The sequence below is a fragment of the Saimiri boliviensis genome, chromosome 5 (assembly GCF_048565385.1).
Source record: "Saimiri boliviensis isolate mSaiBol1 chromosome 5, mSaiBol1.pri, whole genome shotgun sequence".
In the NCBI taxonomy this organism is placed as follows: domain Eukaryota; kingdom Metazoa; phylum Chordata; class Mammalia; order Primates; family Cebidae; genus Saimiri; species Saimiri boliviensis.
Genome location: NC_133453.1, coordinates 142942421 through 142966045, shown reverse-complemented (window position 1 = coordinate 142966045; position 23625 = coordinate 142942421). Strand labels below are relative to the sequence as shown.

Sequence of the window (23625 nt, the reverse complement as noted above, 5' to 3'; positions counted from 1 at the left end):
AATGTATTTTTCATATTAATATTGCCTAGTGCTGTCTTAAAGCATTTCAGACATACACCCACAATACCTACCAAAAATGTGCACTGCCAAATCCTTTCCAAATTTTAGCTGGCACGCTGCGACAATACTGCCAACAGCTCCCAGTACTTCTCCTCCTTTAGGTATACACATTGCTCAGATGCGAGGAGGTAGCAAGGGAAAAACCTGCTCTACTGACGTATTCAACTTGAAGGACAAGATCCTTCCAAATTTCCCCTACTGCCAGCCTTTACTTCAGCCAAATACACATTCCCAAACACCAAGTTCCTTCCTTGAAACCACACAGTTGAACTTTAAAGCACTGTCCTTACAACTGACAACCACATTTTAAAGAACGCTTCTGTCTGTGGGGGGTGCTAAAGTGATCAGTTTTAATAAAATATCAAAACTATTTTTCTTATTAGAAAAATCCTGTTGCACAATGTGAATGTACTTAATGCCACTGAACTGTAAATTTAAAGATGGATAAAATGGTGACTTTTCTGTTATGTCTATTTTACCACAATAAATTTTTGTTAATGATGAAAGACAAAACAGGTACACAAAGCACAATATTTACTAAATGAGACAGAAAAATTAAAACAAAACAAAACAGAAGTCCCATGTACCTTTCAGAAAGCTGTGGTAGGTATGATATAGACTTCTCATGGCCAGTTCCTGCAAAGGGAGGACGTGATCATGCTCTGTCCCTATGGCCTTCACCTCGGCTGGTAGGAAAACGGTTCGAGGCCCTGATGAAAAGGAAAGCAGCTTCACCTCGGAAACTTGAATGGGAGCACCACAGCTGCAGAAAGACACATTCACAGTATTATTAGCAATAAGAAAAAGAATACAGGTGCCAATAAAATGTGTTAATCAAAATATACATTTGAAAATTTATGACACTGCTGAATTGCCAGAATTCTATTCAAAGTGAACAGATGCTACCCCGGGTTCCTTCATAAAACCTGGCCTAGAAATCTAAACTCATCAGTTGGAACTCCGCTAAATCATTGCCGAGGACCAGTCACTTCCAGTGAGGACGAACTTTAAAGGAACTTTCCTTCTTAGGCTCAACACAATTTTCTTTGTAAATTTTACTTTTCCCCATTTTATTACCCTCTCCAAGTATGTGTTTTTTTGAAACTCTAAAAATTAAAAAAAGAATACTTGGTTAACAGCATCTTGGTTTAGTATAATTTTTGTATAGAAAAACTTAAACCCACAAAACAAATAGATTTTAAATGGGAGAAGATAACTTTATTGGATCCTTCCATAAACTTGTGGGGAAAATATTCCTGGCATACTCAATAAGCCAAGTATCCATTTACCCACACCATCATTAGAACAGGATGTTATCAGTCACTTTAGTTTTTGCTAGGCTGATTAATGGAAATGTCTCCTTGGTTACCAATGAGTTTGATCACCTTTTGTTAGGTTTACTGGCCATTTATATTTCTTCTTCTGCAAACTGTCCATTTGCATCCTTTACCTAATTTTCTATTGAATTAAAATATATCCATTTGTAGGAACTTCCATATTGGTGGTAACAATCCTTTGTCATATGCACTGAAATATTTATCACCAAAAATGTTTTTGTCTTTTAACTTTGCATATGGTTCCCTTTGCCAGCAGTCATTCTTTTCTCATGTGAAATCTATCCACTTATTTCCTTCATGGCATCTACATTTTCTGAATTTCTCAAGAGGGTTACCCTAATTTGAAGACTCTGCATATATTATCCTAATGTTTCTTCCAGTATGTTTATTGTATTTTTACATGGAGTTTTTTTTTTTTTTTTTTTTTTTTTTAAAGATGGAGTCTTTCTCTGTCACCCAGGCTGGAGTACAGTCTGCAATCTGAGCTCACTGCAACCTCTGCCTCCCAAGTTCAAGTGATTCTCCTGCCTCAGCCTCCCAGAAATCTAGGATTACAGGTACCTACCACCATGTCTGGTTAATTTTTGTATTTTTAGTAGAGATGGGGTTTCACCATGTTGGCCAGGCTGGTCTTGAACTGCTGACCTCAAGTGATCAGCCTGCCTCAGCCTCCCAAAGTGCTGGCATTACAGGTGTGAGCCACCACACCCGGTCTTTACGTGTAGATGTTTTATCTGTCTTTCTTGGTTATATAATATAAAATAGGACACAACTTTTTTTTTCTTTTACCAAATGGAAAAATGATACTGGTAGCATTATTAAACAACACTATCATTTACCTCTGAATTAAAACATTCTCTTTATCATATTAAGTTCCCATATACCCTGGCACTGGCTTCTGGAGTTTTTAGTCTGTTTCAGTGAAGTCTTAATTTAACTCTGTGTCAACTCTATAGTGTTTTGATTATAATACTTTACAGAAGAGTCTATCATTTGGTAAGTCTGCCTTAACTATTCTTGTTCAATTTTTTTTCTTGCAATTCTCAGTTACGATTCAATTTGAACTTTGTAATTATTTTATCTACATTTCCCTAAAGACTTCCAGAGATTTGAATTAGAACTAACATTGATTTCTATGTTAAGACAGATAATTTGATAATAAATTTCCTTATTTGCAAACATGGTATGTCTGTACTATCTAGCTAGTGCTTTATATCCTATCCTTTAATACAAATTTCACAATTTTCTTCATATAGATTCTGTTCCTTTGTTGTGAAATTTATTACTGGATATTTAAATGGGTAGTACAAATATGAATGACATTTTCCCCCTAACTTTGATTTCTAATTATTGAAGGCATAAAGAAAAGCTGTTGAACTTTGTATGCTATCTTATATTTAGCCACCTTAATAAATTCTTTTATATGTCTGAAAAAAATCTTTTTTGGTAGAATATCTTGAGTTTTCTAGGTATTCCAGCATATAACCTATAAAGATCTGTCTAGTCCTTTTTTCCCAGTATTTATAATGTCTATTTCCTTTTTTCCATCTTATTCCATTAGACAGATGGTAGGGGCAACAATGGGCCCTCACTCCTCTCCTATTCCTGATTTTAATGGCTGTAGTTTGAATATATCATAATTTAATATAAAAATTAATATTGGCTGGGCACAGTGACTCACACCTATAATCTCAGAACTTTGAGGGGCTGAGGTGGGCAGATCACAAGGTCAGGAGATAGAGACCATTCTGGTCAATATGATGAAACCCCGTCTCCATTAAAAATACATAAAATTAGTTGGGCATGGTGGCGCATGCCTGAAATCCCAGTTACTTGGGAGGCTAAGGCAGGAGAGTCGCTTGAACCAGGGAGTCAGAGGTTGCAGTGAGCTGAGATCGTGCCACTGCACTCCAGCCTGGGTGACAGAGCAAGACTCTGTTTAAAAAAAAAAAAAAATTATTATATATGGCTACAGAATTCACCAAAAGTATTTCTTAACATATCAATATAATCATGTTTGTTTTTCTTTAATATAATGTTGAAGTAATAAATTATCAATATTTTAAGGTAAACTTTAAAATATTTAAAACATTATTTAAGAATATCATATAGAAAAGTACACAAATCCCAATTGCTCTGTGATTTTCACAAGATGAACACATTAATCACACCAAGGTCAAGAACAAGACCCTCAGAAGACCACCTTGGGTCCCACTGCTAAGCAAAACCCATACCCCAAAGGGAACCACTATTTCAGAATTCTAACACTATAGCCTAGTTTGGCCTTTTTGAACAGCATGAAGGTTGCTGTGCCTCGTTTCTTTCTTCAACATTATATTTTTGGAATTCATCCATGTTGCTGTGTGTACTGTGGTTTATTCATTTTCATTGCTGTATAGTAGTGTGGAACTACTACAAACCGTGCCTCCATAAAAATTGTGTATTTTATTTGGTACATATGAGCATATACATTTGTGAGGAACACACTTAAGATCAGAACTGGGCCTATTACAGTGAGGAGAGACAGACAATAAGGTAGAGTGAGAGGAGAGTGGGAGCTGTATGACTTTTGATAGCACGCGAATAATGACCTTTTCTTCTTCAGAAAGTATGCTTTGTCATCTACATGTGCATTCTTGTGGGAACTGCTACAGATTTATCCTTCTCTTTTTTAGCAAAAAAGTTTTTCTTCAGCAAAAGTAAAAGGAAAGGGGAGAAGTGGATATGGAAATGGAAAGAAACTATGTCACCTAGAAAGAATAAACCTTGGCTTGGACAAAGAGTCTGTCATCTTGGCAGAGCTACTTAGGCTAATTTCTGTTCTGAGAATGTATTTATATAATTCTGAGTTGACTTTTTTCTTTAGCACTTATAAAATATAGTTGTACTGTTTTCTGGACTTCAAAGTTTCTGATGAGACATTAACAATCTTTTTGAATTGCTCCTTTGTATGTCGTATTATTTCTCTGGTTGCTTTTGAAATTTTCTTTTTATCTTTTGTTTGTTTCAGCTTTGCCTTTGCATAGTTTTCTTTGAATTCGTATTGTTTAGGATTTGCTACACTTCTTGAAAATGTAAATTTGTTTCTAATCAAATTTGGGAAAATTTCAAACATTATTTCTTCAAACATGTTTGCTGTTGATGTTACCCATTCTCTCCCTATTTGCCTTCTAGGATGCCAATTATACATGCATAAGACTCTTTCACATTGGCTGGCAGGTCCCTGATGCTGTGTTCATTTTTGTTTTCTATGTCTTGTCTATGTATCCTTCAGATTGGATCATTTCTACTGATCTACCTCCAAGTTGAGTGACTTTTCCTCTGTTAACAACCATTCTGCCATGAAGTCCATCAAGTTAATTTATTACTTCAGACACTGTATTTGCAATTCTAGATTTCCTTTTTTTTTTTTTAAATAGTCTCTATTTTTCCGGCCTTTTCATTCATTACTTCATTGAGAATAATTATAACAGCTGCTTTGAAATTCCTGTTTGTCATTTCAACAATTTCAGTCATCTCAAGTTGGAGTCTCTGCTGGTCACCTTTCTTCTGGAGAATGGGTCACATTTTCCTGATTCTTCACATGTCTTGTAATTTTGGAATGTTTCCTGGATATTGTGAAAGTTATATTATAGAGACTCTGGGTTCTCTTATATTCCACTAACACTTAAAAGCAATTAATATTTTTGTTTTAACAACAATTAACTTTATGGGCATCAAACTACATACTCAGTCTCTTAAATGACAGTTCCAATCACACTTTAGTACTTTCATCTGCAGCCAGGCCACTTTGGTCCTGCTCCATGGTTTTCGGTATCCGATACTGGGGGCAGGCAGCCCCTACATAAAAATGGACTACTTTTAGTATATCGGTTTAATTCAGAACTCAGAATATATTTCTCATACAAACAACTCTATTACCCCTCAGTGGTTATATTAATAAACCATTAGAATAATATTTAACCAATTTGGACACAAATCCAGCTATAATTGCTTGTTTGCACAAGAAAAAGTAAAGCAGTGGCTTGGTTTTTTTTTCCTTCTTATATAATCAAACAACTGGAAATAATCATCCTGTATAGGATCACTTTTACCATTAAGTTCTCCTCAGTAAGCAAATATGCCAATTACCATTCTCTAAAATTCTAACATAGGATGAACTTCTCTTCCTGGCCATAATGTAGAAGCACTGGAGACATTTACTCCTGTAGTAAGAAAAACCCAGAAAAAATAAAGATCATTTTTTTCCATAAGGCTAACAAATAGCATAGATACCACGAAGCTGGGACAGTCAGTCTCCACGTGGGCCCCCAATGGTCTGCTCTCCCCATGTAGTCCCCTCCTACTGTGAATAGGGTTGACCTGTGTAATCAACAGGATATAACAGAAACAACGGTGTGTGGCTTTGAAGCTAGGTCATAAAACACAGTTCCATACTATACATTTCCATCATTCTACCTCTCTCTTAGGATATTTATTATTTGTATTATAGTTATTTTTGCGCATCAAGATAAATATCTAAACTATCTTTGTTTTTCCCACAATTTCTAGCATTGTGCTGGTTTGCTAATGTTCACTAGTTATTTGACAAATAAATAAACACAGAATAAGGAGAAGCTAACTTTTTTTGCATTTCCATGAATACCAAAGATAATTTTATGAGACTCTGAGATTTCTTAAAACTGCGACATTTGTTATTTACTATTTTTACAACTGTTTATAAGTTTTATACCCCATTCTCTCTCTGTTCTCCCTCTGAGATATGAATCTGACATATATATGTGTATATCTCAGACTTTTCTTATACTGTCCCACAAGTCCCTAAAGCTGTGTTCATTTTGCTCAGTTGTTGCTCTAATTATTGGCCCCTCAATCTGAAGAGGGTACTGCAATTGTTTCAGAGCTTGTACGCCACAGAAGAAGCTGTTCTTATATCCTGGGCCTACATCTGGGCCAGACGCAACATATGACAGCAGTGAAGAATCAAAGGAGTTTATCTTTCAGGTCTCAAATCACTTCCTTCAAGAGGACTAGCACCAACTTTGTCCAATTATTTAGGGTTTGCTTGACTCCCTGGCTAATCAGAAGGTCCATGAAGGTTGGTACTGTGTCGCTTAGTGCATCACTGTACAGCCATTATCTCATACAGTGATCAAATAGAGTAGTTGCTCAATAGATGTTCACTGAAGAAACAACTGGACCAAGATTCTTGTTCTGAATCAAGAAGGGCACTTTCTAGGCTTCAAATACACCAACATCTTTTTGCTAGATTTCCTCCAGACCCTTGTGCTACTCCTCCTTCCCTCTCCTTTCTTTTAGGCTGAGGCACTAAGCACTACCAATTTGAACTGGAACCAGAAAGTTCCTTTTCACATATCCAACAGATGAAAGAGGCAGAAGAAAGCAGATTCTTAACGCTGTTGTCAAAGCTTCAGTAGTTACCATCTATTAAAATTCTTAACACATTCTGCCATAGAAATATTGTACGAATATATTTTTTTTGGGTGCAAAATAGGTCAAATGACTCTTTAATGAGTTTGCTTAGGGCCAGAGCTATTTGTATGAAGAAAGCATTCTGAGTTTTGAGTTAAACCAACAGAGTAAAAATGCTTTTAGATTATAGGCCATTTTAAGTATGGCTGCTTATTCCCCCAATTCTTCTAATATTAGAAAACTGGTTATATGATACTATCCTGTTAATAATAATTTTATTTCTCTATTACTACTAACAAAAGTTTAATAATAAAAAAGTATACTACTACCTAATAATTTGTGTATTTTCCTGTTTTGTTTTTCTAAAAAGATTTGGTGTTCTCATCAAATTCACTACCGCTGCTACCAGACACCAAGTCAAAGATTTCAAAATATCTCTCTACTTAGCACAAATAGAACATTCTAATAGTCAATAACATCTGTATCTATATCTAAACAACAAAGTATAATGCACTTCTTCTTAAATTGGATTTGTGTTCACATTGGTTAAATAAGCTACTCCTTATTTGTGGCAAAGACACAGATCACATTTCGGTGTGGTCTCTGAAGGTTCTGGTGTGGGAAAAACTGCTTTCAGCTTTGGAGCTTGCTTGCATCATTCTATATACCATGGTGATTGTGGGCATTTTATTCACCACCTGGAAAAATCAGGCTGTATTAATGATCCTTTCAGAACTCATTTAGGATTAATCACTACATAGTATTACAGCTATGACATAATCCACTGTAGAAAAATCACTAAGCTAAAAACACCTATTCTATTATCTTTCCTTCACAGGTTCCAGAATACATCCCGTGGCTTGGAATTCACCAGCCTATATAGGCACTGAACTCATCTAGGGCTTTCCAAAGATAACAACGGCCTAAGTTTTTCTAAAAGATGGCCACTACTCCTAGGACTGCCCCTGGAGCTATGCTATGCCAATGGGGGAGCGGCTGTCTTCTATGTATACACGTACTGTCTGTCATCCCTTTTCTTGCCAGAACTACACATAGCGTGGGCCAAATCATTCAGGATGATGGGGAATAGAAGAGAGTAAAACATGCTGGTTAGGTGCCCGAGGGGGTTCACTCTTGGCTGCTTAAGTGGGAAAAGGAAGGTCAGTCACATGTGGGTCCTGGTAGTTGAGTGGCCCCATCTTAATCCTTGGCCACTCAGGGAAACACTTTAGGGTGGTTCTGTGCCAGTATCGTAGAAGGAGAAAATGAAAGAAGACGAAGCCATCTTTCTAAAAGCCTGCCTAAAAAGGAAAGATTATTGCTGCTCTCAAAATAAAACCCATTAACTGAAATATCTGTTTTGGTTGCTAGAATCATGATTTATTTTGAGGGACTATCTCAAATGTTGAGTTCTAAATATTTCCAACTGGTAAAATCCTAGATACTAGGACTGTCACTGCAGTAAAATTGTCATTGCAATGGGCTTCAGAGAAAGAAAACCTTCTAAATTAATGCTGATTCCTCACTTTCTGTGACCGACAGCACAGAGTTTATAATGGTACATGTGGCAATGTATGTATATCAAACCATCACATATACAATTTAAACAGTTACAGTTTTATTTGTCAATTCTACCTCAATAAAGCTGGAGTGTGGGAGGGAACTAAAAGTGTTCATTTCCATAACAAAAAAGGTATACATGGATTCATTTTTCTTTAGACTGGAAAATAATAACTTATTGACTGAACCCAGCTTCAATATTCCAAACTGCCTGAGCTAAACAGACTTAGTCTATTATCTTTGCTTCACAGAAGGTTCCAGAATATACCTCCAGCTTGGAGTTCATCAGCCTGTATAGGCACTGAACCCATCTAGGGCTTATTTGTACAGAACACAGAAGACAGCACTCCCCTTGTTGGCATAGCATAGCTCCAGGGGCAGTCCTAGGAGTAGTGGCCATCTTTTAGGAAACCTTGATGCAACTGTTATCTTGGGAAAGCCCTAGATGAGGGCTTTCAGTGCCTATTTATCCTTAGTTTCTGAGGATACTTGGTTTAGCATATTAAGGGCAAAGACATAATTGAACAGAAGTATCAAAAGTAATCTGTTTTTTAGTTCAAAATGTGAAATCGGCCTTACCCACTGCACCCAATGACTTTATTGTACAGATAAGATGGCAAGCCTTTCAGGTTTATGTTGTTATCCACGTATACATATTGTAGTTCTCGAGATCGACCTAAATCTGAATGAGAAAGAAAAGTGCTGTAATTCCTATTTACAGTCACCATTATGTGAAATATAAAATTTAACATATTAGAAATATTCAAAAATTTCTATTCTGGAAGAAAATCATAAAAAGTGTTATATAAAGTAAGTTATGGGTCAGTCTAAACAAGCCTAGTTCTGCCCCTTGATACAGATTTTTGCTTGGACAAACTTTAGTCAGGCTCCTGAACTTTCTTCTAAGTCCATCTGTGGACCTTGTAAAATCCAGTTTTAGCCAAGAACTCTTCTAAGTCAGTTTAGCAAGAACCCCTTACTCAGGATATCTGATTGGGTTTCTCCTTTCTTCCTCATCCCCTGGGTCTGATCACCCTGGCCTGTCTTCAGCAAGAATTCTATTTGGTCAGTCATCCCTTTCTTGCCAGAACTAAATATTGTGTCCGTATTCCTGAAATTTCCTCTGAGCAAATTTCCATCCACTGACCACCCTGCTCCTTGGCTATAAATTCCTACTTGCCCATATTATACTTAGAGCTGGCCCAATCTCTTTCCCCAACTATAAGACCCAGTTGCAGCAGTCCTTGTACCTAGGCTGATGGTCTCAAAGTCTTCTTTACTATGCTTTAACAAGTGCTACTGAGTGACTTTTCCTTTAACACGTTATACAGAGATTTCCTGTGTCTCACCTCCCATGGGCAAAGGTGGATGGGGGAGGGCTAGGCATCAGGCACTGGCTAGGAAGGGGTCTTATGATCCAGGCAGATTTAAGAATAGATAGAACTTCCCCAGGAGGAAGAAGTGAAGCAGAACCCATATCCCCAAATCCCAGTCCTGTGAGATGTGACAGCGGCATAGACAAGACTTAAGGGCCAGAGAGCAGGGGCTGTAATGGGTATGAACCTGGAAAGGGAGGAAACTGAGAAAGGGGGCCCCCAAAGAAAGATCTACAACAGTGACGGGAATGTCAGAAAGAGGCAGAACTCAGGTATTTGCCAGAGGTGGCAGGGCGGTGAAAGGGCAGAGTGGAAGAGGATCCAATGAGGAAATAAGGATGAAAGTACAGATGGAGATTTCTGACAAGTACAGGTGGTAGAGACACTTCCCAGGTATCCAGGCCATCCCTTCCCATGTGCCCAGGAATGTGTGACCAGCTCTCCTCTCTACTCCTAAGCACTTACTTACTGGGACTATTTGTTTTTATTGCCACAGAGGTACACAACAGTGTCCTGAGCAGTCTTGCTAACCCTCTGCCCTAACATAATATGGCAGGAGTGGTGGGTGGTGGTGCTTATGCCTATAATCCCACCACCTTGGGAGGCCAAGGCGGGCAGATTGCTAGAGTCAGGAGTTCAAGACCAGTCTTGGGCAACATGGTGAAACTCTATCTCTACCAAAAAAAAAAAAAAAAAAAAAACCAAACTAATTAGCCAGGTGTGGTGGTGTCTATCTCTAGTCCCAACTACTTGGGAAAGGTGAGAAGATTGTTTGAGCCTGGGAGGTCAAGGGTGCAATTAGCCAAGATCATTCTGCTGCATCCAGCTTGGGCAACAAAGCCAAATCCTGACGCAAAATTTAAAAAAAAAAGAGAGAAAGAGAGAGAAAAAGAACATAGTCTTTGAAAGGTTTTCTAGGGTTTTGCTTATGAAAATAGAAGACAGGCTGAAGGAGAGCTCATCCTCCTAATCTTTCTTTAGGAAAGTCAAAGGCCCAGACAGCTAAATTAGGAAGTTTTTTTGATTCATTTACATTGCAAATGTTAATGAATGTATGTTAAACAGTTAACCCATTTAACTGTTAAGGACCTTTAGGCACTATGCTAAGCCTTGGAAATATAGCTATGAATACAGCATTAACCGATGTGGAAAGAGACAGGAAAAACAGTAACTGTAATACAATTTGATCACTGCTATTAGAGAGGCTGGTTGAGTGTCTTATGGTTGATGGGTTCTAGACAATTTGTCCCAGAAAGGAGGAGGAGCATAATATAAAGTTAAGGTAAGAGTTTCCTGTGGGAGAGGGTAGGAAGGGTTACATTACTTCCTGCTGGTCCTATTACAATCATTCAGCACCGTTACAAAAAGACAACAGAATTTCCCTCAAAAGGGTTACAACAATTTACACCCCCACCAGCTACACTGAGTGCACCTGCTTCCCTACAGGAAGCAAAACGTCATCTTTTTACATTTTTGCCATCCTTATAGGTAAGAAAAAATATCTTGACATTGTTTTAACATGCATTTTTCTACTTATGAGTTTGAACATTTCAAACTATGTCTGAGGGGCATTTATATATATTTTGTAAACAGCCTGTTTAAATCTTGTTCTCATTTTTTGATCAGGTTTTTGGTATTTCATCCCTTGTTTTGAGTCATTTATGTATCAGCGACATTAGTTCCAGGTCTGTGGTTTATGTTACAAATACTTTCAGTTAGTCAGCTGTCATTTAACTTTGTTGATGGCATATTTTTGTCATGCAAAATTCTGAAAAGTCTTTTCCAACTTATCTTCTTTTTTTAAAATTCTCTCCAGATTTTGAGTCATAGTTAGGAAACTTCTTCCCTGTGACACCCAAGTTTAAGCAGAATTCACCTATGTTTTCTTCAAGTGTTTATATGCTTTCATTTTTCTTTTCCTTTTTTAACATACAGAGCCCTAATTCATTTGGAGTCTATTCTTACATATGGCATAAAAAGTACAGCTATTAATTCCTTTTTTCAAATGTTGATTTAGCTGTCTCAGTATCATTTATGAACTTTTTAGTCCATTTTTACTCCACTACACCAAAAAGAAAAAAAGATCTCTAAGACTTCGAAAAAAAGTTGTAAAGTGTATCTATTCCAGAAGAGAATAACTGTGGTGTTAATCAAACTGTAAATATGTAAATAAAAAGAAAACCCCAAAGATTTCACACACAAAAAAAACCCTGTAGAATTTATAAATGAATTCAGTATAGCTACAGGATACATTTCAACATGTAAAACTCATAGTATTTCTATACACAAGTAACAACCTATCAGAGAAAGAAATCAAGAAAACAATCCTATTTATAATAGTATTAAAAAAATACCTAGGAATAAAGTAACCAAGGAGGTGAAACATTTGTACACTGAAAACTATAAAAAACTGATGGGAAAAACTGAATAATACACAAATAAATGAAAAGACGTCTGGTATTCATGGATGGGAAGAATATTATTAAAATGTTCGTACTACTCAAAGCAATATACAAATTTAATCACTATTAAAATTCCAGTGGCATTCTTCACAGAAATAGAAAAAAAAAATCCTAAAATTCATACAGAGGTACAAAAACAAACAAAATAGCCAAAGCAATACTGACACAGAAAAATAAAGCTGGAGGCATATCATTTCCTGATTTAAAATTACATTACAAAGCTATGGTAACCAAAACACTATGATGCTGGAATAAAAACAGAAACCAAGACCAATGGAACAGAACAGAGAGTCCAGAAATAAATCCAAGTATATATGGGTACCAAGAGGACATAACAGGGAACAGAAACTGTCTTCAATAGATGATGCTGGGAAAGCTGGATTTCCACATGCAAAAGAATAGAACTGGACCCTTATCTTACACAATACACAAAAATCAACTCAAAATTGATTAAGAAACCTAAATATAGGACCTAAAACTATAAAGCACCTAGAATAAAACAGGGGAAACGCTCCTTGACACTGGCCTTGGCAATGATTTTTTTGATATCACACCAAAAGCTCAGGCTTTTTGGTGCGAAAAACAAAATATTTTTGGTGCAAAAAACAAAAATAAATAAAGGAGACTACAAATTAAAAAGCTCCTGGACAGTAAAGAAAACAATTAACAAAACAAAAAGGCAACCTACTAACTAGGGAAAAAATAACTGCAAACCACATAACTGATAAGAGGTTAAGATGCAAAATTTATAAGGAACTCTTAGAATTCAATAGCAGAAAAACCCAATTAAATAATTGGCAAAGCATCTAAACAAAGATTTTCCCAAAGAACAAAAGGCCAACAGCTATATGAAAAGGTGCCCAACATCACTAATCATAAGGGAAATGCAAATTAAAACCACTATGAGATTATCTCCTCACCTAAAAGGATGGCTATTATAAAAAAGATAAGAGATAACAAATGTAGGTGAGGGCATGGAGAAAACGGAACCCTAGTACGTGTTAGTGGGATTGTAGATTGGTGCAGCCATTATGGAAAACAGTATGGAGGTTCCTAAAGAAATTAAAAATAGAACTACCACATGACTCAGCAATCCCTCTTCTGGGGATATATCCAAAGGATTTACAATCACCGCCTCATAAAGACATCTGCACTCCTATGTTCACTGCAGCATTATTCACCACAGCTAAGATAGGGAAACGATGTCAATGCCCACTGATGAATGACTACATAAAGAAATGTGGTGTGTATACATGATGGTATATTTTTCAGCTTTAAAAAAGAAAGAGATTCATGCCACAACCTGGATGAATCTGGAAGACATTATACTAAATAAGCCAGGCACACAAAGAAAAATATTGCACAATGCCACTTACATACATGATATTTTTTTTTAAAAGAGCTTAAATACACAAAGAGAACGAAACAGGGGTTACCATGTGGGAAGAAGGTAAGAATGGAAAATAGCAGATATATAGAATGAACAAGTTTAGAGATCTAATGTACAACATGACGACTATGGTTAATAAACTTTTACTGTATTACAAATTTTTGTTAAATATATGTTAGCCACTCTTGTCATGAAAACTGTGTCTGTTTGTGCACAGTAACCACTTTAGTATGTTTGTATCCCATAATATTGTATTATAAACTTCAAATATACACAATAAAATTTATTTAAAAAATATATAACCTTCTGCAATGGAAAATAACACTGAATAGAGGTCATACAATTTGGAAAGGAAAAATGTGTACCCCATATATAGATTTTTATGCATTTTTTAATGGTAATGGTTTTAATGAAAATATTTTTGATGAGTATGCTTCCATTAAAGCTAGAGAAGTAAATTTACAATGAATTCTGGCTTTATTATAAACAATATATATACACATATATATATTTGAGATGAAGTCTTGCTCTGTTGCCCAGGCTGGTGAACAACAGCACGATCTTGGCTCACTGCAACCTCTGCCTCCTGAGTTCAAGGGATTCTCCTGCCTCAGACTCCTGAGTAGCTGGGATTACAGGTGCATGCCATCATGCCTGGTTAAGTTTTGTATTTTTAGTAGAGACAGAGTTTCACCATGTTAGTCAGGCTGGTCAAGAACACCTGACCTTCTGATCCACCTAGTTCAGCCTCCCAAAGTGCTGGGATTACAGCGTGAGCCACCTGCCTGGCCAACAAAATATTTAAACTTAGAATAATGTCAAGTTTTAATACACCTACTTTCAGTTTCTGATTTTTTTTTGAAGTACTTTAATGCCGTAAAAAAAATTAATGTTTCAGAAAAAAACCATAGGAGTACACATTTTTCCTTTTGTCTTAGGCTTCAAATGTCTCAATATGGCATTGCCAAATCCTGTCTTGATTCCAATTTCTGCTATTTTGTTTACCTTGGATTTATTTGCATTAATTTTATTTTTTTACATACTGTATTAAAATGTAATTTATCTTAAAACAAAAGTAAATGAGAATCACTTAAGGCCAGAAGTTTAAGACCAGCTTGGGAAACAGAACAGCAAGATCCTGTCTCTACAGAACAATTAGCTGGGAGTGGTGCCACATGCCTACAGTTCCAGCTACTCAGGAGGCTGAGGCAGAAGGATCACGTGAGCCCAGGGGTTTGAGGTTGTACTGAGCACCACTGCACTTGAACCTAGGTGACAGACCAAGACCCTGTCTCAAAAAACATGGATGGATGGATGGATGACTATTAGCTGAACATTGTGGCCCATGTCTATAGTCCCAGCTACTCAAGAGGCTGAGACAGAAGGATCATTTGAGCCCAGTAGTTCAACACTGCAGTGAGCCATGACTGTGCCACTGCACTCCAGCCTGGGCAACAGAGTAAGATCCTGCTTTTAAAAAGATGCTGGGCACAGTGGCTCACACCTGTAATACTAGCACTTTGGGAGGCTGAGGCAGGCGGATCACTTTGGGTCAGGAGTCTTAGACCAGCTTGGCCAACATGGTGAAACCCCATCTCTACTAAAAATATAAAAATTAGCTGGGTGTGGTGATGTGTGCCTGTAATTCTAGCTACTTGGGAGGCTGAAGCAAGAGAATTGCTTGAAACTGGGAGGTGGAGGTTGCAGTGAGCTGAGATTGTGCCACTGCACTCCAGCCTGTGTGACATAGTGAGACTCCATCTAGAGAGAGAGAGAGAGAGAGAGAGAGAGAGAGAGAGAGGGAGGGAGGGAGGGAGAGGGGGAGGGGGAGAGGAGGGGAGGAGGAGAGGGGGAGAGGGGGAGAGAGAGAGAGAGAGAGACAGAGAGAGAGAGAGAGAGAGAGAGAGAGAGAGAGAGATGCTAACCCAGAAGTAAGTCACTGAAGAGAGTAATTTTACACAGTGGGGATATGAGGACTCATGTGTCTGACTATTCACTTACAAGGCATGTGAGCAGAGCTTCTCTTTGCTCATATGTTAAATGGCATAACAGTACCTGGTCCCTCAATCTGACCAGTTGCAAGGTCACTGTATGTTCCAAAAATAAAAAAATCTGTGATATTTAAATCACCATACAGTATGTTTTTTAAGCATCAGACTAGAGAATTACCAAAATACTGCATACTGTTAAGTAAACATATTCATGGACCTATCTGTTGGTATAAAAGGTAATACATTTATAAAATATAGATGGGAAAAATATAAATACCAGAATCCACTTGCATTAAACAGACCTGATCATTGCGCTAAGAATTCCTATTTTAAATTTCTTCACTACTTCTCTGGTATACATATAAATCATTTAGTCACAAATAGAAATTTGTAGACTTCTAAGGCACATAGAAAACGTTGGAATAATTTTTTCAAAATGAAATGGCACTGATAAAATGCAAATGATCTCTGGTCTCAGATTTTTCTTCCAGAGTCCCTAGAGGGGTCACAGAAAGCACGGAATATTCTTTACCTGGGTATATGCAATGGTAAGGGGTGTGGCATACTAGTTAAGAGAGCAGGAAGGAGCACAGGGAGTCAGATAACCAGGGTTTGAATCATTGTTCTGCTTACCAATAATGTGATGGTTAGTTTCCTCATCAGTATATTGGGGAAAATAAAGCTGTCCTCAGGTTTAGTGAGAACTGCTAACAATGTTTAAAAACTATCAAGTAGAATTCTTGGCACACATCCTTCTCCAATATACAGCAGTTACTGTTCTCATTATCATTAAGTGGCATATTTGGAAGTAAGGCCTACAACAGAACACCAATTAAGAGAGAATTCTCTTTGGCATGCAGCAAACGGTAGTAACACTTTTCTATACTTTAATTGCACAGTAAAGAGTTAGAGGCAATGGCCTCTAGAGACAATGACTTGTTCCCTCAAACCAAGGACACAAAATGGAACATGACAGAGGAAGCACCTCTTTTCTCTACACTGCAAAAGAGCTTGTGCAAATTAAATGAGGTGAAGTGCAAAGATCACACAATAAAGTTAAATACAAGTTGACACTTGCTACTTCTTACATAGTTCAGTCTTCTTTCCCTGTGTTAGTTTTATTAAAAAAAAAAGGAGTTGATAATTTTAAAACCCTAATAGGTTCAGATCTTGTTTTAGCTTTTCAATATTCCAGATAATTCAGTTTGCACCTCCTGGCTACCATGAAATAGCTTATTTTATGTTAAAGCTCAAAGAAAATCAGTATCAGCTATGTTCAGATCTATTATACATTAGCTAGCATGCCATGTGGACATGAGTATGGAAAGCAGACACTTAAACTTTTCAAATACACAATCTGATATAGAGTGGGGAATGACAGTACTGAAATTAGATAATGCAGTGGGTGCTGGAGTCAGAACTGAGTCTGAATCCTGCTTCCCCACTTCTGCTTCCTGACATGAGCAGAAATGAAATGCTCTGAGCCTGCTTCCTCCACTGTAACAAGGGGATCAGAGTACCTTTCTCATAGAGCCGTTATAAAGATTAAACAACATATATAGTGCCCAGCTTTATTCCTGGCAAAATAATTGGCACTTGATACATCTTAGTCTTTTACCTCCCCCTTCTGAATACAAAGAGGAGATCACAAAACAGTGTGGGATGATGAAGAGAACCAGGCAGCAGCTCTGCTGTTTTAGCTGGCACAGCACAGCCTGCTGGGGAGGCCAGGACACCACAGCGCCGGGCAAGGTCACAGGCTGTAAAGGCGTTGCTGTGACAGCCTCTTGAGAGCCTGATCCTGGCCAGAAAGCAGTCGGCTGGCAAAAGACCCCAAGCACAATAAAATGGCATTCATAATCATAATGAGGCTGAGATATGAACATGTACTTCATGCAAAGGCTTTGAGATACTTCTTATATTCTTCAGACAAAAAAACCTTCACTCAATAATTAACTTTGGAAGAGACCACTCATCTACTAACCACTGGGGTGGTTTGTTTTCTTCCTTTTATTAATATTAATGCACCAATACCTTACAATAGATATATCATGCCATGTTTTTTAAAGTTCTCGTGCAAAAATGCTCCGTATGTAAAATTTATAAAGCAAGGAAGCTGTCCAACTGCATAGATACTACAGCCATAAAGAAATTTTTCATGTGGCTTTTTAAAGTACTGTAGTGTGTCCAAAATACTTCTTTTTTTTTTTTCTTCCAGACTCACAGATCAAAGTTTCTGACTTACGAATCAGCAAAATCTAGGAGTCCTGCACAAACTCCAGTTCTTTTTGTTTGTCTGTTTTCAACCTCAAGACTCCAGCATATGCAGTCCACATGGCTGAAAATGGAACAAAAAGCCTGTGTATTTAGGCTACTGCCTTTTTAACCATACTGTAAAAGCAAGCATGGAATGACAGCACAGGAGTGGACAGAACAGGATCTGTGTGTACTTCATGCTGACCAGTACAAAACTCATTTGTTTTATCAAAAGGTGAACGGTGTATTCTCATCAACAAAATGATGGAGCAAAAGAAACAACAACATCAAACATCAAAGCAATCAAAATAAATTGTTTAGAATGCTCTCTCAATGTTAAACCAATTATCACAGTTCAATAAATCAGAAATATTATTAGTCATAATTACAATGTTTTAAATACTATAAAATGTGGGCTTCTTAGTAATGAATTCAGAATTTACAGTATATTCCAAAATAATTCTTAAAATGATTTTAAATGAACTCTACTAGAAGATGGCTGTTTAGGATCAGCTCAGAGTTGCAGCTCCCAGTGAAAGCGCAGAGGGCGAGTGGACGCCACACTTTTATTGCCCACGGACCAGGAGATTCCCAGGCGGAGGAGCCCCATGAGTCGCCAGCATGGCTGTTTTGGCCAGCGCGGTTGGCGTGTCTGCTTTGTCCCGCGAGGCTGCTTTGTCGGCACCCCGGCCGGTGGTTCTCCATACAAGATACATTGGTCCAGGTGCCCTTTTGGCTGGTGACTGGAGCCCGGGGAAGTTGCCCATTCATCTGATTAAAGAGGGGACTGAACAGGGAGCCAGGCCAGGAGATTCCTGGGCAAAAAAGCGCCATGAATCAGCGCCGCTGTTTAAGCCAGCGCAGTGAGTCACCGCAGGGGAAATCACACAGATCCCAGCACCTCGTCAACAGGTGACTGGAACACGTGGGATAGGGTCGAGTTCAACTAAAAAAAGAAATAAAAGGCTCTGAGGCAGGGAGCCACGTGATCAGGCTTGGCTGGTCCCACCCCCACAAAAGAACAGCAATCAGAAGCTCTCTGGATTGAGAGTTTCACAGCAAGCGCAGCTGAACCCTGGACGGTACAGCTTTGAGGGTTAGGGGCGTCTGCCATTATCGAGGCACTCCACCACTAGGGAGGTAGTCTGCCATTGCTGAGGCAGCCTGCCATTGCCAAGGCAGTTCTAACTACACCCATATAAACAGGACTGCAGGGACATTCACACGGCAGCTGGGCAGAGCCCACAGCAGCTCAGCAAAGTCTGCAGGCAGACAGTGACTAGGCTGCCTCCTTGCTGGGCAGGGCATCCCTGGAAAAAAAAAAAAAAAAAAGGAAGCAGCACAATGGAAACTCATAAAGAAAGTCCTAATTCTCTGGGACAGAGCACCTGGGAACAAAAAGCAGTTTATGAGTTCTGCTGCAGCAGACCTAAATGTACCTGCCCAGCAGCTCTGAATGAACAACGGAGCTCACAGCTCAGCACTTGAGCTCCTATAAAGGAAAGACTGTCTCCTCAAGCAACTCCCTGACCCCTGTATATTCAAAAAGTCACCTCATAAAGGAGAGCTCAGACTGACATTTGGCGGGTATCCTTCTGGGACAAAGATAGCAGAAGAAGAAACTGGTAGCAACCCTTACTGTTCTGCAGCTGCTGCAGGCAATCCCCAGGTAAGCAGGGCCTGGAGTGGACCTCAGTCCTACAGCAGAGAGGCCAGACTGTTAGAAGGAAAACTAAGAAACAGAAATAACTCCATCATCAACAAACAGAAGGTCCACTCAGAGACCCAATCTGAAAGTCAGCAACTACAATACAACAGGTAGATAAATCCATAAAGATGGGAAGAAACCAGCACAATAAGGATGAAAACACCCGAAACCAGAACACCTCTCCTCCTACAAGGGATCACAACTCCTCACCAGCAAGGGAACAAGGTTGGATGGAGAATGAGTGTGAAGAAATGACAGAATCAGACTTCAGAAGGTGGGTAATAAGAAACTTCTGTGAGCTAAAAGAACATGTTCTAACCCAATGCAAAGAAACTAAGAACCTTGAGAAAAGATTTGATGAAATGCTAATGAGAATGAACAGCTTAGGAATATAAGTGAATTGATGGAGCTGAAAAACAAAACATGAGAATTTCGCGAAGCATGCACAAGTTTCAACAGCTGAATTGACCAAGCAGAAGAAAGGATATCAGAGGTCGAAGATCAACTCAATGAAATAAAATGAGAAGGCATGATTAGAGAAAAAAGGGGAAAAAGGAATGAACAAAGTCTCCAAGAAATGTGGGACTATGTGAAAAGACCTAATCTACGTTTGATAGGTGTACCTGAATGCGACGAAGAGAATGAATCCAAGCTGGAGAATACTCTTCAGGATATTATCCAGGAAAACTTCCCCAACCTAGCAAGGCAGGCCAATATTCAAGTCCAGGAAATACAGAGAACACCACAAAGATATTCCGCATGAAGAGCAACCCCAAGGCACATAATTGTCAGATTCACCAGGGTTGAAATGAAGGAGAAAATGCTAAGGGCAGCCAGAGAGAAAGGTCGGGTTACCCACAAAGGGAAGCCCATCAGACTCACAGCAGATCTCTCAGCAGAAACCCTACAAGCCAGAAGAGAGTGGGGGCCAATATTCAACATCCTTAAAGAATTTTCTTTTTTTTTTTTTTTTTAATTGCATTTTAGGTTTTGGAAGAAAAGAATTTTCAACCCAGAATTTCATATCCAGCCAAACTAAGCTTCACAAGTGAAGGAAAAATAAAATCCTTTGCGAACAAGCAAGTACTCAGAGATTTCGTCACCACCAGGCCTGCTTTACAAGAGCTCCTGAAAGAGGCTCTACACATAGAAAGGAACAAACAGTACCAGCCACTCCAAAAACATGCCAAATGGTAAAGAGCATCAACACAAAGAAGAATCTGCATCAACTAATGGGCAAAACAGCCAGCTAGCACCAAAATGGCAGTATCAAATTCACACATAACAATATTAACCCTAAATGTAAATGGACTAAATGCCCCAATCAAAAGACACAGACTGGCAAATTGGATAAAAAGCCAAAACCCATCTGTGTGCTATATCCAGGAAACCCATCTCACATGCAAGGATACACAAAGGCTCAAAATAAAGGGATGGAGGAAGATTTACCAAGCAAATGGAGAGCAAAAAAAAGCAGGAGTTGTGATTCTCATCTCTGATAAAATAGGCTTTAAAGCAACAAAGATCAAAAGAGACAAAGAAGGACACTACATAACGGTAAAAGGATCAATGCAACAAGAAGAGTTAACGATCCTAAATATATATGCACCCAATACAGGAGCACCCAGATACATAACGCAAGTTCTTAATGACTTACAAAGAGACTTAGACTCCCACACTATAATAGTGGGAGACTTTAACACCCCACTGTCAATATTAGACAGATCAACCAGAAAATTAACAAGGATATCCAAGACTTGAACTCAGACCTGGACCAAGCAAACCTAATAGACGTTTACAGAACTCTCCACCCCAAATCCACAAAATATACATTCTTCTCAGCACCACATCATACCTACTCTAAAACTGACCGCATAATTGGAAGTAAAACACTCCTCAGCAAATGCAAAAGAATGGAAATCATAACAGTCTCTCAGACCACAGTGCAATCGAGTTAGAACTCAGAATTCAAAAACTAACTCAGAACTGCACAGCTTCATGGAAACTGAACAACTTAATCTTGAATGTTGACTGGATAAACAATGAAATGAAGGCAGAAATAAAGATGTTCTTCAAAACCAATAAGAATGAAGACACAACAAGAATGAAGACACAACATACCAGAATCTCTGGGACACATTTAAAGTAGTCTCTAGAGGAAAATATATAGCAATAAGTGCCCAAATGAGAAGCAAGGAAAAATCTAAAATTGACACCCTATAGTCAAAATTGAAAGAGCTAGAGGAGCAAGATCAAAAAAACTCAAAACCTAGCAGAAGACAAGAAATAGCTAAGATCAGAGCAGAACTGAAGGAGATAGAGACACAAAAAAAACCCTTAAAAAAATCAATAAATCCAGGAGCTGGTTTTTCAAAAAGATCAACAAAATAGACAGATCACTAGCCAGATTAATAAAAAAGAAAAGAGAGAATAACCAAATTGATGCATTAAAAAATGATAAAGGGGATATCACCACAGATTCCACAGAAATTCAAATCATCATCAGAGATTATTACAAACAACTCTATGCACATAAACTAGTAAACTTGGAAGAAATGGATAAATTCCTGGACACCTGCCTCCTCCCAAGCCTAAACCAGGAAGAAGCTGAAACCCTAAACAGACTCATAACAAAGTCTGAAGTTGAGGCAGCAATTAAGAGCCTACCACCCAAAAAAAGCCCAAGTCCAGACGGGTTCACAGCCTAATACTACCAGACATACAAAGAGGAGCTGGTACCATTCCTTCTGAAACTATTCCAAGTAATCCAAAAAGAGGGAATCCTTCCCAAATCTCTTTATGAGACCAACATCATCCTGACACCAAAACCTGGCAGAGACTCAACAAGAAAAGAAAACTTCAGGCCAATATCCATGATGAACATAGATGCAAAAATCTTCAATAAAATACTGGCAAGCCGATTGCAACAGCACATCAAAAAGCTTATCCACCATGATCAAGTAGGCTTCATCCCAGGGATATAAGGCTGGTTCAGCATACGCAAGTCTATAAATGTAATTCACCACATAAACAGAACCAAAGACAAAAACCACATCATTATCTCAATTGATGCAGAGAAGGCCTTTGACAAAATTCAACAGCCCTTTATGCTAAAAACCCTCAATAAACTAGGTACTGATGGAAGATATCTCAAAATAATAAAAGCTATTTACGACAAACCAACAGCCAGTATCATACTGAATAGGGAAAAACTGGTAGCATTCCCTTTGAAATCTGGCACTAGACAAGGATGCCCTCTCTCACCAGTCCTATTCAATATAGTACTGGAAGTTCTAGCCAGAGCAATCAGGCAAGAAAAAGAAATCAAGGATATTCAAATAGGAAAGGAGGAAGTCAACTTGTCTCTATTTGCAGACGACATGATTGTATATCTAGAAGACCCCATCGTCTCAGCCCAAAATCTCCTGAAACTGATAAGCAACTTCAACAAAGTCTCAGGATACAAAATCAATGTGCAAAAATCACAAGCATTCCTATATACCAATAACAGACTTAAAGAGAGTCAAATCAAGAACGAACTGCCATTCACAACTGCCACAAAGAGAATAAAATACCTAGGAATACAACTAACAAGGAACGTAAAGGACCTCTTCAAGGAGAACTACAAGCCACTGCTCAACAAAATAAGAGAGGACACAAACAGATGGAGAAACATTCCATGTTCATGGTTAGGAAGAATCAATATCGTGAAAATGGCCGTACTGCCCAAAGTAATTTACAGATTCAACGCTATCCCCATCAAGCTACCAATGACCTTCTTCACAGAACTGGAAAAAAACACCTTAAACTTCATATGGAACCAAAAGAGAGCCTACATAGCCAAGTCAATTCTAAGCAAAAAGAACAAAGCAGGAGGCATCACACTACCAGACTTCAAACTATACTACAAGGCTACAGTAATCAAATCAGCATGGTACTGGTACCAAAACAGAGATATAGACCAATGGAACAGAACAGAGGCCTCAGAGGCAACACAACATATCGACAACCATCTGATCTTTGACAAACCTGACAAAAACAAGCAATGGGGA

General features: G+C 38.3%; 1 protein-coding gene across 8 annotated transcripts in view; it reads right to left on the bottom strand.

The window, feature by feature from the left end:
• The window catches only part of LRRC28 (leucine rich repeat containing 28), a 133938-nt gene that overhangs the window by 26696 nt on the left and 83617 nt on the right, over positions 1 to 23625 (bottom strand). For all 8 annotated transcript variants that reach the window (XR_005582317.2, XR_012517858.1, XR_012517859.1 and 5 more), the window contains 2 exons: positions 8970 to 9072; positions 648 to 823 (listed from right to left, as the gene is read on the bottom strand). Coding sequence is in view for 5 of the 8 variants with exons in the window: in XM_074400088.1 (XP_074256189.1) it covers positions 648 to 823; positions 8970 to 9072 (279 nt within the window). In the remaining 3 variants the exon portion in view is untranslated. The remainder of the gene's footprint in view (positions 1 to 647; positions 824 to 8969; positions 9073 to 23625) is intronic.